This window comes from Cynara cardunculus (assembly GCF_001531365.2).
Source record: "Cynara cardunculus var. scolymus isolate 2C chromosome LG 16, CcrdV1, whole genome shotgun sequence".
Classification (NCBI taxonomy): domain Eukaryota; kingdom Viridiplantae; phylum Streptophyta; class Magnoliopsida; order Asterales; family Asteraceae; genus Cynara; species Cynara cardunculus.
The window spans coordinates 18,969,335-18,986,030 of NC_037543.1; the positions used below are offsets into that span (position 1 = coordinate 18,969,335).

The 16,696-nt window shown below is 37.2% G+C and overlaps 1 protein-coding gene across 1 annotated transcript in view; it reads right to left on the bottom strand.

The window, feature by feature from the left end:
• LOC112528910 (cationic amino acid transporter 9, chloroplastic-like) overlaps positions 1 to 10,155 on the bottom strand; it is a 15,163-nt gene extending 5,008 nt beyond the window's left edge. The window contains exons 1-4 of the mRNA XM_025139943.1: positions 9,810 to 10,155; positions 6,114 to 6,523; positions 730 to 906; positions 389 to 613 (exon numbers count right to left, since the gene is read on the bottom strand). Coding sequence (XP_024995711.1) covers positions 389 to 613; positions 730 to 906; positions 6,114 to 6,523; positions 9,810 to 10,029 — 1,032 coding nt within the window. The 5' untranslated portion in view covers positions 10,030 to 10,155. The remainder of the gene's footprint in view (positions 1 to 388; positions 614 to 729; positions 907 to 6,113; positions 6,524 to 9,809) is intronic.
• Positions 10,156 to 16,696: the final 6,541 nt, after the last annotated feature.

Consider the following 16,696-nt stretch of genomic DNA (forward strand, 5'->3'; position numbering starts at 1 on the left):
GAGCTGTTGAGAGGTGTATGAGTTTTGTCAATCAGCCATTATGGGAGAAAACTAGCTTCTCGAATTAATTGTATGATTTGTATTAACCACTCACATTCGAATGATTGCAATGTTGTTCCAGCAATTCGAGAAGCTGGTTTTCTTCCAAAATGGCTCACGCCTGATTTACAAAACTCATACCCCTCTCAACAGCTACCCCCTTCTATTTATACCCAACCTTCCTTAGTGCATGGCAAAACCCGAAAGTAAAGATAATGATCTACCCATAATAACCCCGTTCCATGCACCATATTACTAACTATTATTGACTACCACACTACTCGGTGTAAAACACAAGATAAGAAAACAGGTACAAGAAAACGTACTGCAAAATGTTAGGCTAATTTACCTGAACATATAGACCAACCAGTAGGGTAGTTGTAAGCCCAGCAACAGCTCCAATGCTGATCAAGACTGATACGAAATTTAAGCCCTTGGATTTGAAAGCCTCAGCCAAGGGAGCATCTTCTCCAAGAAATTTGTAAGGTACCATACCAGTAATAACTAAGCAAACACCAATGTATAGTGCTATACAGACAAGAAGGCTTCCAATTATGCCTATCGGTAGATCCCGCTGACATGATTCATAACAAACAAAAATAAGAACGTGTATTTGATATGATCAGATATAAGAAGCTCAAATAATTGTACCAGATAGGAGCACGAAGCAACAATATATCTCTAAGATACCTGTGGTCGTTTAGATTCTTCGGCTGAATTAGCAACTGCATCAAATCCAACATATGCAAAAAAAGCTACAGTTGCTCCTGTTAACATGGATTTAAAACCATTTGGAGCGAAAGGTGACCAGTTTGAACTGTCAACCTCAAAAGCACCGACAATAATGACCACAAGAACAATAACTATCTGCCATTAGCCACAAAAGGATGAAATGTTATGATCTAACAGAAGTAAGGTAATCATACGAAAATATGTATATATCCTGCCAAAGAAGGCAGATTACCCCCACAACTATCAGTAGAAGCATAGTAAAAGGATAGGTGGATAAAAAGGGAACAGAACAGTTTGCAGTTGTAAACTTGATAAAAGGAGATACTGAATCAAATACAACTAAGGGTTTTCTTCCATTCTAGAAAAAGATGACAGTGCAAGCATGTTATAAACATTATTAACAACATTTCTAGCCAGTAGCATACTCACTGGCAGGTTTGTATATTTTGAGATGTAAATTTCTCACAGCTGAATGACGAGCTTAACCAATTTTCAAAGAATATCTATCATCCTGTTAATGGACACACATTATCAAGTACCACCAGTGAAAGTTCCACATTGCCAACTCCAAGACAATCTTCTTGTTGATGGTAATTTTCCGTTTCATATTACAATATAAGGCTGAAAAAAGGGGGTAGATGCCACCCTCTGAGGAACTCCCACCGTACTGGTCCCATGATCATCATGGGGAAGGTAAATCAACAAATATGTCCCATCGGCAGAGGAGTGGTACCCAGGCTTGTCGATCCCCTTTTGACTGTACAAGAATATGTGGAGCTCAGCATGTCTGGAACCCGGGACCTCACTCATATGGATTACACCCACACCTCTACTGCTGGGACAGATCAGCAGGGACTTACAATAGAAGGCTAATTAGTGATAAGAGTTGACTTAAACTGATAAGTTAGTAGTTAAAGGTAGTTGAAAGGTTGTTAGTAGTTAGTACGTTGCCTAATGATACATATAAATAAGTATTGTATCTATGGCCAGATTCATCCAATACAATTTAAGATTTCCTCTCTTCATTCCCTGCGTATTATGGTAAGAAAAGAAAATCAGCAAATCTTTCGTCTCCTTCCCTAAGAATTTATGAATCTCCATTCTTCGAATCACCATGGGTGATTCAGAGAGTCCATCATCCTGAATAGACCTGCATTACCTTCATCATTCTGATAACCCAGGGTTGATTTTTATCAATCAACAATTAGTTGGAGACCACTATCTATCATGGACCAACACAATGAGAATCGCTATTTTTGTGAAGAATAAGCTAGGGTTCATCAACGGTTCACTGAAGAAAACCACATGGATCTGACCTGTCTAATCTCAACTTGTGGGTAGGCAACAACAATATGGTGATACTTTGGATACTCAATTTCGTTGCCAAGGAGATATCTGCCAGTGTGATTTTCACAGATTCAGCTCACGGGATTTGATATATCTACAAGAAAGATTTCAACAAAGCAACGGACCTCAAATCTTTCAGATTTGTCGTGATATGATAAATCTGACTTAGAACGAAGATTCCATTGGAGCTTATTTAATCAAACTCAAATCCTTCTCCAAAGAATAGTCACATTTCCCCCCTTTGTGTTCATGTTGAAAGTGCAGATGTGAATGGGTTAAGATGATTGACTCGTATTTTCAAGCTGAACACATAACGAATTTCTAGATGGGACTAATGAGTCGTTTTCTCATATTCGTGATCAGGTCTGTTGGTGAATCCGTTGCCTGCAATTAACACGGTCTTTGCTCTAATAACACAAGATGAGCATCAACAAAGCATTTCAAATCCTGGACAGCAGCATATGGTATTCAACGCAATGGCACAGAAAACTCAAATCAAAGGAGTTAGCATACCATTCTAAGGCGGGGATGGGAGCATAAACAGGGAGCAGGGACGGGGCGTGCATCCCTGGACATTACTCGCCCCGTTTCCATCCCTCATACCAGCTACAGAAATACAAAGAAGGAACGGCTTCAATGTCTCACCATTGAGAGATGCTACAAAATACATGGATATCCACCAGGTTTGAAATCAAAATAGAAGCCTAGTCAAGTAAATGCTGCTACTGCTTCCAATGTCCAGACATTGAATGGAAATTTGAATAATATTGTGCAAAGATTTTATAATGATCAATGCCAACAACTGATATATGCACTCTCTAATTGAATGTGTGCAGATTTTCCATCAACTAATGAGGCTGAAGGGATGAATCTGCACATCAGTCCACAGTTACATGCAAGACTCTAGCATTTCATACACATGTCCAATCTCACACATGGATTATTGATTCGGCAGTTGTAGACACATATGTCACTGCATTGAGATGTTAACAGATACTACACACATTAAAGATTTCAGATCCACATCACCAAACAAAATGTAGCTGTTGGAATGGTCAGAGATGTTAAAGTGGACGGATTTATGACGTTTTACATCATTATATGTACCTGAATTTCATCTCAATATAATCTCGGTCGGTGCATTCACCATTACAAATGAATTTGTGGTGCAATTTTACTATGACCATGCTCTAATTCAGGACATGAATAGAAGAGCGATGATTGGCAAGGGTAACAAGGATAAGAGGCAATACATACTACAAAATGATGTTCTTGACAATACAAGATCAGCGGCTGTTAATTCAATCTCTTTAGGAGCATTGCATAAGAGAATTGGACATCCTCAAATAAGAGATTAGTTGTTACTAAAAGTCAGCTTTCTTTTAGAGATTCCTCCGTTCTTTCCAAATTCAGATGCCTGTATGTCCACTAGCTAAACAAAAACAGCCACTGTTTTCTTCCATGAATAATATGTTCAATGAGCCTGTTGATAATATTGTGATATATGGATCCCTTATCACACACCTTATCACCTGGAATATAGGTATTTTGTTACCATTGTTGAAGATTAGTAGGTTCACTTGGACATATGTACTCAAGAACAAATCTGATGTAATCTATGTTATCGCACGGTTTTATAATATGGCGATCACACAATTTGGAAGGAGAATCAAGCACTTCCATTCAGATAATGCCAAGGAACTTGATTTCTCTTCATTTTTTTCATGAGAAAGAAATCTTGCATATTATCTTGTGTAAGTAGATCACAATAGAATGCAGTAGGAAATGCAAAACACCAACACTTATTGAATGTTGCAAGGGATTTAATTTACTCCCTGGAGATATTGCCTTCTTACTGCTACTTTCCTCATTAACAGAACTCCATCAAAGCTCCTCAGTGATAATTCTCCCATTGAGAATTTTTCACCAAAAGCTACCAGATTCTACATTGAGGACATTTATATGTCTTGCTTTTACATCCACAATTCCTTCTCAAAGAACCAAATTCAGCCCCAAATCAACACTTTGTGTCTTCATTGGGTATCCACAAGGAATGTTTTTTCATAAATTGTTTTGGTTTACAATCCAAACAATTCTTTTGTTCGAGGTATGTCATGTTCCATGAAATTGTGTTTGCCTTCTAAAACCAATTAAGCCTCAATCATGTTGATCATTTTCAAAATAGACTAGCTCAAAAAACGTCTAAATCAACTTCAAACCATGGTGGAAGCTATTGGTAGCCAACAACTTAAGATTTATAAGAAGCTCACAATCTCACTCTCTACCTATATGGGACGGGTTGTCACAAACTCCCCCACTTAAATTCATGACATCTTCTTCAGGCCAACCCAACATCTTCCTTGTTCATTGGTGATGTGGAATTCACCTAAGATGTCAAAAACACCCCCTTCAGGGGCTCATCATCCTTGATGAGGTTTGCCCCACCATCCCGTTGGCATAAGGATCGACTATGATACCCTTTTGTAACGCCTCAAAGCCTAAAGAAATAGACTAAATAACTTCTAAATCAACTAAAAACCATGGTGAAAGTTATTGATAGCAAAAAATCTTGGCTTATAAGCTCACACCCTCACTCTCTACATATGTGGGACAGGTTTGTCACAAGCTCCCCTACTTAAATAGTTAAATTTATGACGTTCTCTTCAGGTCTACCCAGCATCCTCCTTGTCGGTGACGTTGGATTCACCTAAGATGTGACATTACTTCTCACAAGCAAAGCAATGGAACACTTTATCTTTTAGAAGACTACCTATGTTATGATTTGTCATCTTAATAATACAAATCATTTTTCATGACAGTCTGTTCTAATTTTGAGCCTAAATCATACCATCAAGCAATTAGACACCATGAATAGAATGCCATGAGGGATGAATTGGATGCCATGGTAGCTGGCAATACGTGGTTTGTCATTGAACTTCCAGCCCACAAAAATGTAATTGGATGTAGATGGGTTTACATTACAAGATCAAATGTGGTGCAAATAGACAGACTGAAAGGTATAAAGCACAGTTAGTGGCAAGGTCAGTCAACAAGAGGTGCTGATTTTTTGGGCACTCGCTCTCTAGTGGCTGTCGTCAACAACTTCTTGCCATAGCAGTTGCTAATTCATGGGATTAATTCAGTTAGACGAGAACAATGCTTTTTCTAAATGGGCATTTACATGTCGAGGTATATATGGATTTACAGCTGGTTTGTAGACTCAACAAATCTCTGCATGGGCTACGATAGATATCCAAGACAATGATATGCCGGATTCTCGTTCTTTTGTGATCAATGCAGGTTTCACTCAGTTGTAGCAGATTACTCTCTAGTCTATAAAGGTACTTGACAAAATTTTGTTGATATTCTTGTCTATGCAGATGATCATCACAGGGCCTTCTTCGATTACCATTAATCAAATAGAACGACAGTTATACAACAACTTCAAATTTTGAAGAAGAAACTAATTGAAGCATATAGAAACTGATTGTCATTTCACTAGGAAGAAAGTAATACAAGTTTTGAAGTTGATTCCCATTCGGATGAAGATACAACTTACTGACATGTTTACCAAGCCTTTGCCAAGTTCAAAGTTGTTACCACTAATGTCCAAGATGGCACTGACGAGCATCTTTTCTCCATGCTCATCTTGAAAAGGGGGGGGGGGGGTAGGGGTTACAATAGAAGGCTTATTTAGTAGTAACAGTTGACTTATCAACTGATTAGTTAGTAGTTAAGAGGTTGTTAGTAGTTAGTTTCCTAATGAACATATAATGTGATGTATCTCTGATCAGATTCATCGAGTAAAATTGCAGATTTCCACTCTTCATTCTCTGTGTATTTTTTCCAGAAAATAATAATTGTGGACGATATGAACGCTTCTGCTTGCAACATTGACTACAAAATTGATCAGAGGAACATTTTTGTTTCCTTTTTCCTGCATTAGATTCCTAATTGCTAAAGGATAAAAGTGAAAGAGAATCGTCATAGATCACCTTGGTTGTAGTCATAATAGTATTCACTAGTGAAGATTCTCCAACACCACGGCACAGGATTATAGTCAGGAGTACCAGAAGGACTGGAGCCAATAGGTTGATGGATATAAACCCAAAAATCTCCTTACTGCCATGCCCAACCCAATTTGGAATATTATTCTTGAGGAAGGGAATGAGCTCTAATATATTAATGACGTAGCTTGCTAAGCTCCGTGCTATGCTAGCTGCACCAATATGATAGTCAAGCATCATTTGTGTAAAAACAAGAAAAGCAGTGAGCTCATTGAAAGCTGTGTAAGTATACATGTATGCTCCCCCAACAACTGCAGGAAAACGAGAAGCTAGCTCAGCATAACAAAGAGCATTAAGGACACATGATGCTCCTGCGAGTATAAAGCTAATTGTAACTCCTGCAATAAATAAATCTGTTAGTAATACTCTGGACGGTCTTCTGAATAATCATATGCAACAACTCATATCACAGTTGCGGAGCAAGTATCATGTTGGAGAACTTCAAGATATCCTAGTAAGTCGCCAACTTAGAAAACCTTTTGGGATTCCGAAAATCCTAGCAAGTCAAGACAAATACCAACAGACTATCCAGCATTTCATGAAATAAGGCTAAGATTGCAATATCATAGGGCATAACATCCTACGCAAAGCTCTTAAGAATATCAGATAGAAGTTTCATTAATTAAGGTAATAACTAATAAGGTATCATGTACAGCATTAATTAAGCTAGCATGTAAAAGTTTTAATACATTGAGAAAAAGAAAATTGTTTCAAGATCTTACCCCCAGTATGCCTGAGATTGGACAAAAAAAAATTTACAGCACGGCGATCTCATTCTCGTCTAAACTTTCAAGTTACCAAAAGGGGGTTGCAACACAAGGTATTGCATGGCATGTGTTTAGTATATAAAACTTCCCTTTACATCTCCTCTACATGAGTTTGATAGGATATCCTTCATGTATCCTAGAAAAAGTAATTGTCCTTGAACAACATTGGAGTTGACAAGCTATAGCACTCCACCAAAAACTCTCAGGTACAGATGGTCTCCACTCACAAGTAGCCGTACATGACAAAAAGCGCAAACCAGAGACTAACTTTTAGGTTTGTGAACATCAAATTCAAATAAAGTGATAACTCTGATACCATGAAAGAATAAGGTAGTGGCAGCAGAGGTGGGCAGCAGTGGCGAGCTGATATGAGAAGCTAGGGTCCAATGACAATAGATATACTAGCAGCTTTGACACCATCAAATAAGTGGGGGCATTGTCTCTTCCAGTTCCATGGATGAAGAAGAGAGCATACAAAGGCAATGCATTGGTCTTTGAACTGATTTGAAAAACATGAAATAAAACCCTGAATTTAACTCCACACATTACATACATAAGAGTACCAACCCTTAACAAGGCTAACATAACTAAAATAAGCAAAAACTGTGTTCCTTTTGGCTGCGTTTGGTACATGGGACAGGATAGGACAGAACGGGACAAAATTCATTGTCCCATGTTTAGCGCGACATGGGGCAGGACAATAACTCACTGTCCCATGTTTGGTGCGACATGGGACAAGGACAAGAACTACGACAAGATGGGACAGCGTGGGACAAAAAAGGCTTTTTCTTGTTCCACCAAAATAGGTAGAACAAGATGGGACAAGAATGAGACAGAAACTAAAATATTACTAACCCACCCTCGTTTGATATATAACCTTAACATGGTAATTGTTTTAGTGGTCACCACCGTTAGTTGTGGCTGCCGCTACCACCGGTAGCCACCGTCGGCAACCTCCCCCTCCTCCACCACCTCCACAACCACCATCGACCATCGACTATTACCGTCTATCACCACCTCCACAACCACCATCGGCTACCTACCACCACCGTCCATTGCCACTACCACCGTGGCCACCTCCACCTTCTCTTCTACTACAACAACCTCCTCCACCACCTCCACAACCATCGTCGTCCATTGACCTCCACCGTCCATTGCCACCACGACTACCACCGTTGGCCACCTCCACTTTCTCTTCTACTACAACCTCCACCACCTCCACAACTATCGTCGTCCACTGACCACCACCGTCCATTGCCACTACCACTACCACCATTGGCCACCTCCACAACCATTGTCGGCCACCGCCAACACCATTCATCGCCACCACCATGGGCTACCTCACCTCCACCATCGGCTACCACTACCACTGCCCACCACCACCAGCTACCACTACCACTACCACACCACCGTCGGCCACCACTATCTGCTACCACTACCACTATCTACCATATTCATGTCCTCCATAACCACAACCGTCCATCTCCACCACCACGAGTATCGTCGGCCACCACCACCTCCACCATAACCACCACCACTACCCACCATCACACCTACCACCACCACATAGGCCACAACTACCTCCTCCACCACTGTTGACCGCCACACCACCACTATCCACCATCTTCACGTCCTCCACAACCACTATCGTCCACCAATTACCAATGCTTCTACCTCCACAACCATTGTTGTTGCAATAATCTTTACCATGTCTTCGCCAATTGATAAGGATCTTCCAAACCGAATAAAACATAATTTCTCCTTTGTAAAAATCGGGTTTTATCAAAATAACATTAATTATATAAAAAATTTCATTCAAATTTGGTACTATTTTACATTTATGTATATGAAAATTGTGTAAAAATGTTATTAAATTATTTACTTTATTTGTGTTAATTATACTATTATATGATATATTAAATCATAAAATAACTTTTGGGGGCAACTTATCTAAATTTGTCCTATCCAGTCCTAGTCGTACCAAACACCAGACATACACTTGTTTTGTCCAGTCCAGTCCAGTCATACCCTCTTGTCCTGTCCAGTCTTGTCCGGTTCTGTCATGTCTGCATACCAAACGCTACCTTTGTTTCAACAAAAGTAGCACATTTCTATGTTTGGACTGTAATTTGCTTGGACTTTCCTGCTTAGCTCTTAAACAAACGAAGGCATCATACTTGCTTAGAGAACTCAGTTGACAGAGGAATATCCTCAGAAAGACATCATTTTACTACTTGCTATTCTATTTCCTTTGTTCTTTTTTTTTTTTTTGTAAGGTTGTCCGGGCCAAAGCCCGACTAATCCCCGGCAATTTTGGAGGCTAAACATGGCCCCACTTAAATGTCGCCAACACTTCCCTTCCCAGGGCTCGAACTTGGGTTCATGACTATGCCATGCCCAAGCCTTTACCACTAGGCTCGAAGGTCTTTGACTATTTCCTTTGTTCTTTATGTACATGAAAACACTAAACATTATCTAAGGGTGAAGGGAAGAACTACTTTAATCTGAACACTTGCTAGATCTATAATTTGTAAAGCTGGTCAGACAATTTAACTACTCAGACCTTACAAATCACACAGAAATCTAAGCATTCTGTTATAGACTCCTGCATTATTTCCAGTACTATAACAAAGTTAAAACGTTTTAATCATTCAAAAGCTACTTCCAAAATTAAAATCGTATGAACGCTAAGGTTAACTTCAGAAACAGCGACAACAGCTCTTGTATGATCATTTTAATATCTACGAAAAACCACCTTTACGCAACAATATACAAACTAATACTTTCGTATTCATCCTCAATTGCAAAGTAAGGTAGATTGGATAAAACACTTGAGTTAAAGTTTAATGACACTCACCAGGACCAGCATCGCGCGCGACGGTGCCGGTGACGACGAAGATGCCGGCTCCAATTGAAGCGCCAATGCCGAGGAGAATCAGATCAAAAGGACCAAGACGGCGAACTAAACCCTCGCCGGAGTTTATACGAACGACGTCCGATGAATTGCTAAGTGGTTTAGTTCTGAGAGCTGAAGAGCAAAAATGAGAGAAAAATGACGAAGGAGGAGAAGCGCTCATCTTTAATTCTTTGTTTCTACAAAACTTTTTTCATTCTAATTTGTTCACCGAAAATCGCCGGAATTGTCCTTGCAAACAATACCGGAAAGAAGCTCGCCGGAGAAAAGATGACGTCCGACGAAGATCAGTTTTTTTGTTTATTTATTGTTGCATCTATTTGTGATTATTTATTGGCATGCACCAAATGAACCCTGAACTTTCAAACTTGTTTCAATTTAGTCCTTGTTAACTCACTTGATACCTTTCACATCATGCTACCACATGTAAACTTCAAAATGATTATTACAACTTTGAAAAATCAAAAAAAAGTATTTGGTTAAAAGTAGGGTTAGTTAGGTAATTTCATATTTATGTTGATAATTAGTTCTTACAGTAATTTCTTATACGATCAAGATCGTCCTTTAGCATGTTAAATGCGAGATTTTGAGCAGGACTCCCAACAAATTTACGTGTGTTTAGGGGTTTTTTATCGACCTATGTAAAACTATAGCCGAAATTATTTAGGTTCAAACCATTACTTACTTGGTTTTAGGTTCAAATCATTAATGGTTTAGGTTTAGTTTCAGATTGTTAATCGTTTTAGGTTTAGCCCATTTTATTCTTAACATATATTCTCTGTCATCTCATTTATGCAATGTAATCAAAAGTTATGGATGTAGCAGAGTCTCCAAAAAGATTGAAACATCCATGTATACGATTATCCATATCTAAACTTTTTAACCATAAGTATTTTGAATATTAGAATGACAATCTGTTTACCATTACAAGTAAAACAAATATGCCTTCAAATCATAAAATTCAATTGAAGTGCATCGAAACACCTTCACTATGTCCATGATAAATTATCATTGTGGTAAGGATGTGCAAAACCACAAGCGAGGTTTCGGGTTCAAATCTGAGTACCAACCATTTATCTGATGGTCGATAGGGGCGGACCAATGAAGGTCCTAGAGAGTCCAGTACGCCAATTCAACCGACTTTTACAAGTAAATTTCATTTGGGGTATGAAAAGGTGCACACGATAAATCTTGAGGGGTGCTCCAGGAAATTAATAAATACAAGGGACATCATTCAAAAAATAGAAAAAGTCTCTTGAAATCAACCAAAAAACTTAAAATCCCTTGAAAATAGTGGGATTCCCTTAAAAACACGTTGGGTAACTTTGTGCAGCAAATGACATTTTTTCTCCGTCCATTGACATCGATCAACGAAATAGACCTCCTCCTTTCACTTTTGTCGTTGTCCTCTAATTCATACAGTTCGTGAAGTGAGTTTTCTGTAAGAAACAAGAGGCTGACATCTTCTCGAACTTTTGATCCACCTTAAAGGTGGAAACGCTCTACAAAAATCTTAGGTCTTCCCACCAACGGTTGATATGACATCGAGGGCAGCATATACCTTTTTAACACTTTCATTTATAGCAGTTTTCAAGATAAGAAATTTCCCGTGAAGAAAATATGAAGACGGTTAACTAATCCATCAATTTACTAATTGACGATGTCAGGGACATGAACCACAAGACATGAGAACATCAAGGACTTGATTGCACTAATTAGAAGTGTCGGGTGTTTGATTGTAAATTACCCAAAACTTGGGTTTAGTTTTGTAATTCATGATAAAAGATTAGGCGAAGTGCAACCTCTTTAAGCTATTGCATGTGAGCCTCATGTATTCATTGTGGAATGTGACGTGGATATGTGTCATAATTGTTTTTACAACAAAGGAATAAAATGGATGATGGTTTATGAATCATAGCATTTTAAATTTTTGGATTAAAAACCAAAACTAAAGGCTGTTTACTAAATTTTTACCTGGTAAGTATTTATTAAGTAATATTATCTTATTGGATGAATATGGTAAGTATTAAAAATCTTACCCGGTAAGAGTATGACAAAAACCAAGAGTTTTATCCAGTAAGTGAGGGCGACAACTCTTACCACGGTAAACGCTTACCAGGTAAATTGTTGCATACAATGTTGTTTTGGTGGACTAAAATCTTACCTAGTAAATAAATAACAGTATTAAATTTTATCGGATAAGTGTTTGGTAAACGACCTCTAAATATTGTTTGATGGTTAAATGAATAAGCTATTAAAGTAATGATGGAAAGAAAACATGTTTCTCTTTAGGGTTATTTATTAAATACTGATTCGGTCATTCATTTTATCGAGTGAGTATGGTAAGGATTGAGAATCTTATCAGGTAAGAGACATATCAATGATTAGATATCTTACATGGTAAGTGTGGTGACTTTTACCTGGTTAACACTTACTAGATAAGGTTGTTTGTCCTTCGATGGCCGACAATCTTATGTGGTAAGATAAGTGAGAGTATTGATTCTTACAGGTAAGCGTTTGATAAACGATCTGCAAGACATGTCTGGGTTAAAAATGGTTATCTATATTAAGATCAATATAATTGTTTTGTACGCTTAATAAACAGTCTGAATGATAGAAATTATCATTTTACTCGTTTGTCATATCAGTGACAATTATAACATACATATGGTATTAGAAAAGACAACGACATCTGACAATACATCTTGCTACCTCAAATAACAATAATGTGATGATTCAACTAATCATAAAATATTTGAATCCCTTTGTCCTTAAAATCTAGATTTAACACAAAGTTTAGATGTGGCATCCTCGTTGTGTCCAATATTTAGTTTTTTTATCCTAAATATACTGGGAAAAATAGACGTCAATGTCCCATATCGACTATTTGAGCATACATGTATTTCCATAGCATCATTCTATAAAGTGTCCAAAGATAACTCTCATGTCATACACGATGGACAAATCATATATCAATCCATGCTAGTATTACTATGTGATATATGACATACACGATAATATTGTGTTACTCGATTATGACATTATTAGAACCATTGACAAAACATGTCACTTGCAGTCTCACAAACAACAAACTTTGAACAGTGTCCACATGAGAAAAACTTATACGTCTAATTGAGTATGCTCAAAGCAAGTAACATTCATCACACGATATCCCAAACTTATATCCATATGTGGCTTCTTATATCTCTATGGGTGCGTTTGGTACACTGGACAGGGACATGACAGAACATGACAGGGATCTCTGTCCCATATTTGGCATGAATTTTATGTGGAACAAACAAGAACATAGTGGAACATACTTATATTTTACCAATATAACCTCAAAACAAAACTTAATTCTCTTCTAAAACATCAAATAGATCTCTCTTTTACATTTTACTCATTCTTTAAATTTTATTTATTGTATTTTGTCCTGTTCTGTTCCGTCATGTCCTGTCTGTGTACCAAACACACCCTATATGAATTCCTGCATATGTTATTCATTTGTCGTATTACACCAACCTAAGCTAAAGTAAATTTTTGACTAGAAACGTATTAAAATACAATATTTAAACACACAACAAATCATATAATTGATTTTTGGACAGACTAATAATTCATACTTTTAAGGTCGGCAAAGTCCAAAGATAAAATGAAGTTGATGGTGGATTCATAACATAGGAGTTGTGATATGCCAACCAATCATTAGAATATAACCGAGTCGTGGAAGGGGAGACAACCCTTATTGAAATAAGATGATGGAGTTGATTGTTGTATCACCCCTCGAAAACCACGAGTGTGCCACATATTCGGTTCTCAAAACATTTTCCATTTAAAAAAAAATATATGTTCAAATAGCCGAAACTATTCAAGATTACGAACCTGTTCAAAAACACTACAGAAGAATGTATGACGAATTCATTACAAAAATTACAACAAGACACTAAATTATTAACCTATATTATCTCCAATATATTCCTTTGTTTAGATAATAAAAATATCATTCTTTAATTTTACAATATATGTTGACAATACATATTAGCATGTGTATTTGATGACTCTAGTATAACGACATGCATTTGTACGCTTACTCGTGTATTTTAATATTCGTTTCTTGAGGTTTTTTCTTTTTTATCTGTTTTTTTTGTCTGCTACATTAGTTGAGTTGAGATTTCTGTAACAGCCCTAAAAAGTTACAAACTATCAATTGAAAGAACAAAAAATTTCCATAAAATAAGACAGAGGCTTAAACCCACGAACGGAAAGTTAGCTAATTAAGTACAATAATAAAGAATGAAATATGAGTAACAACCTATTAAACTAATCCAGCATTGAACTAGATTACATACGGGTGTTAGTAAATCTCTGCGAGTCCATCTTCACACAAAAATGCTCCCGAAAAGATCTCTACTCGTGATGCTTCTAAGTAGCACCAACAAAGCTCCTCAAGCGGTCCTAGATCCACCACTAGTAGGACCTCGTACACATGCCGACAAGAACAATTGAACTTACAAAAATAAGTGGAGAGAAGTAAATTAAAAGATGTTACTTGTAACGACATTAGTTGTGCAACGTGGTGCCTCATAATAAGTTGTCCCAACATGGACATTATATACACAACATCCTTTTATGACGGGGGAGACTCGTTTTCATCAAGTGGCAGGAACACAAAGATATTGCCACGTAATGATGTTATTGGGGTTCACCTCAGATCATGGCTTTAGTACACACCTATTTTTCATGTCCCCTCAAGCCTTCATATACCTTTAGCATCTACTCTAAAGAGTTCCATCTCAATGACTCGTTAAACCTCAGTGCCCACCCATTTCTCTAGCTAAGTTCCACCGCAAGAATCTCATTGGACCTTTAATGTCTACTTACCAGCAAGACACGAGTGACCTGACCCGTGACTTGGGTCGCAGCTAAGGTCGTAGAAAGTTGTCTAGAGCATTTTTAAGCCTAATTTTAGGGTTTTCAACCATTTCTTCCACTCCCCCTGTCTCTCTCTGTCTCATTGATTTTGGCACCTTTAGGGACATTTTTGGAGCAAAAGAGAGGAGAACTTTGGAGATTGAAGATTTATGGTGGATGGTCTCAAGATTGTTGAAGATGCAAGTTTTTGGGAGTTTTAAGTTATTCAGTGGGGTTCTGTGATCTTGAAGCCAGTAACCATATTTGTTGCAATTATAGGTTTGACTGTGACCTATATAAGATTCTAGAGCTTTTTTCTTGTATATCTCAAGTTTTCATTTTGGGAAGCTAAAGATTTTTGTATAGATTTATATTTAGCTTAAATCTAGTTTAAGTTATTTTGTGAAAATTATGTACATGTCAAAATGTCTATTTTGAGTTTTCATATGTGTTCTTTGTGATTCTATCAAATGTTATTGATCATCTGGTATGTTGCATATTTGGTACATTTGATTTCATAAAACCTTAAAAATAGTTATAATTGGGTTTTGAGATATTTGAATATAAAATCATTAGAATGTGATATTTTGAAGGTTGGTTCAAATAAATTAATAAATTATGATATATTCCCACTTTGATAAATGAAATTGCATAAATATGGATTAAATGTAATTCTATTTGACTTCTGTTAATTTTTATGGAGTAGTCAAGTAAGTTGGGGATTTTTATTGGTTTGGATTAATTCAAAAGTGTTTTGGAACTATGTTCCACAAAAATGGTTCAATGGTGATATTTTGATGGGTTCTGCATGTATTGCATATTTACTTGAGATTACATGTGTTGAGTGTGTTGATCATTCAAATTGAAGTCATGTAATTTGGAGTTGTAATGCAATAGATTCATAGGCATATGAGTTAGTCATATTTGGCGTGTGTATGGTCTTGGTGTCGTCTGATTTTATTGATCCTTAGTTGTATATGTTTGCTAAATAGTATGATATTCATGTTGTCGGTGTTTTATACATGCGATGTTATGTATATGGGGGTGAATACTTATAGACTTATTTAACATGTTCAAGCTGTATATTATGAGTTTTGTACACTTGTTGATATTGACCAATTGTTGAAAGGGTGGTGAATAGCCAGAGGGCAAACGAAATGAGTTTTTGGCTATAGGAAACTTTAAAAAGTAGGCACTAAGATTGTTGACCCTAAGGTAAAACCAAGAGGGGTAGGCACTAAGGTCAACACTAAATCTTTAGAGTGAAACTCTAACGAAAATTGGTAGGCAGTAAGACAGAGTTCCTGAGGTACTACTCGACAACATTTAGATGTGACCTACTTTATGTCCAGTCATGTCAAATAGAAACGGGTTTCCCCTGTCATGAAAGATGTGCTTGGAGCTTGGAGTGACGAGATTATTGATGGTTTATAAAAGGGTGTCATGTGTTTTGTAAACATGTTATTGGTGTTTTCCAAGATGGAATCTTGGTGTCGCATAACGTGTCTTACAATCAAAATGAGTCGTTATTTGAAAGGCAATATTTTATCCTTATTATTGAGAAGTTGTGGTTCAAAATGCTTGAACTCACTAGGTTTAAGCTTACATTTTTTTCTTGTCGACATATGCATCAGGTCCTGGTGGGAGCGGTACTAACGATACTTGAGATGAGTTGAGTGGTAATGAGAGGCACGTGAAGGAGTTAACTCTTTGGGACATCTTCATACCTTGGAGATAGCGACTGTTATGCAGTTGTTAGTAACAATCGTTCTTAATCTAGATCTTGTGTAGGAGTGTGTTTATAGAGTTGTTGGCTTGGCTTTAAACCTTACACACACATGTACATGTGTGTGTGTGTGTGTATATATATATATATATATATATATATATATATATATATATAGGGGCAGGTTCAAATG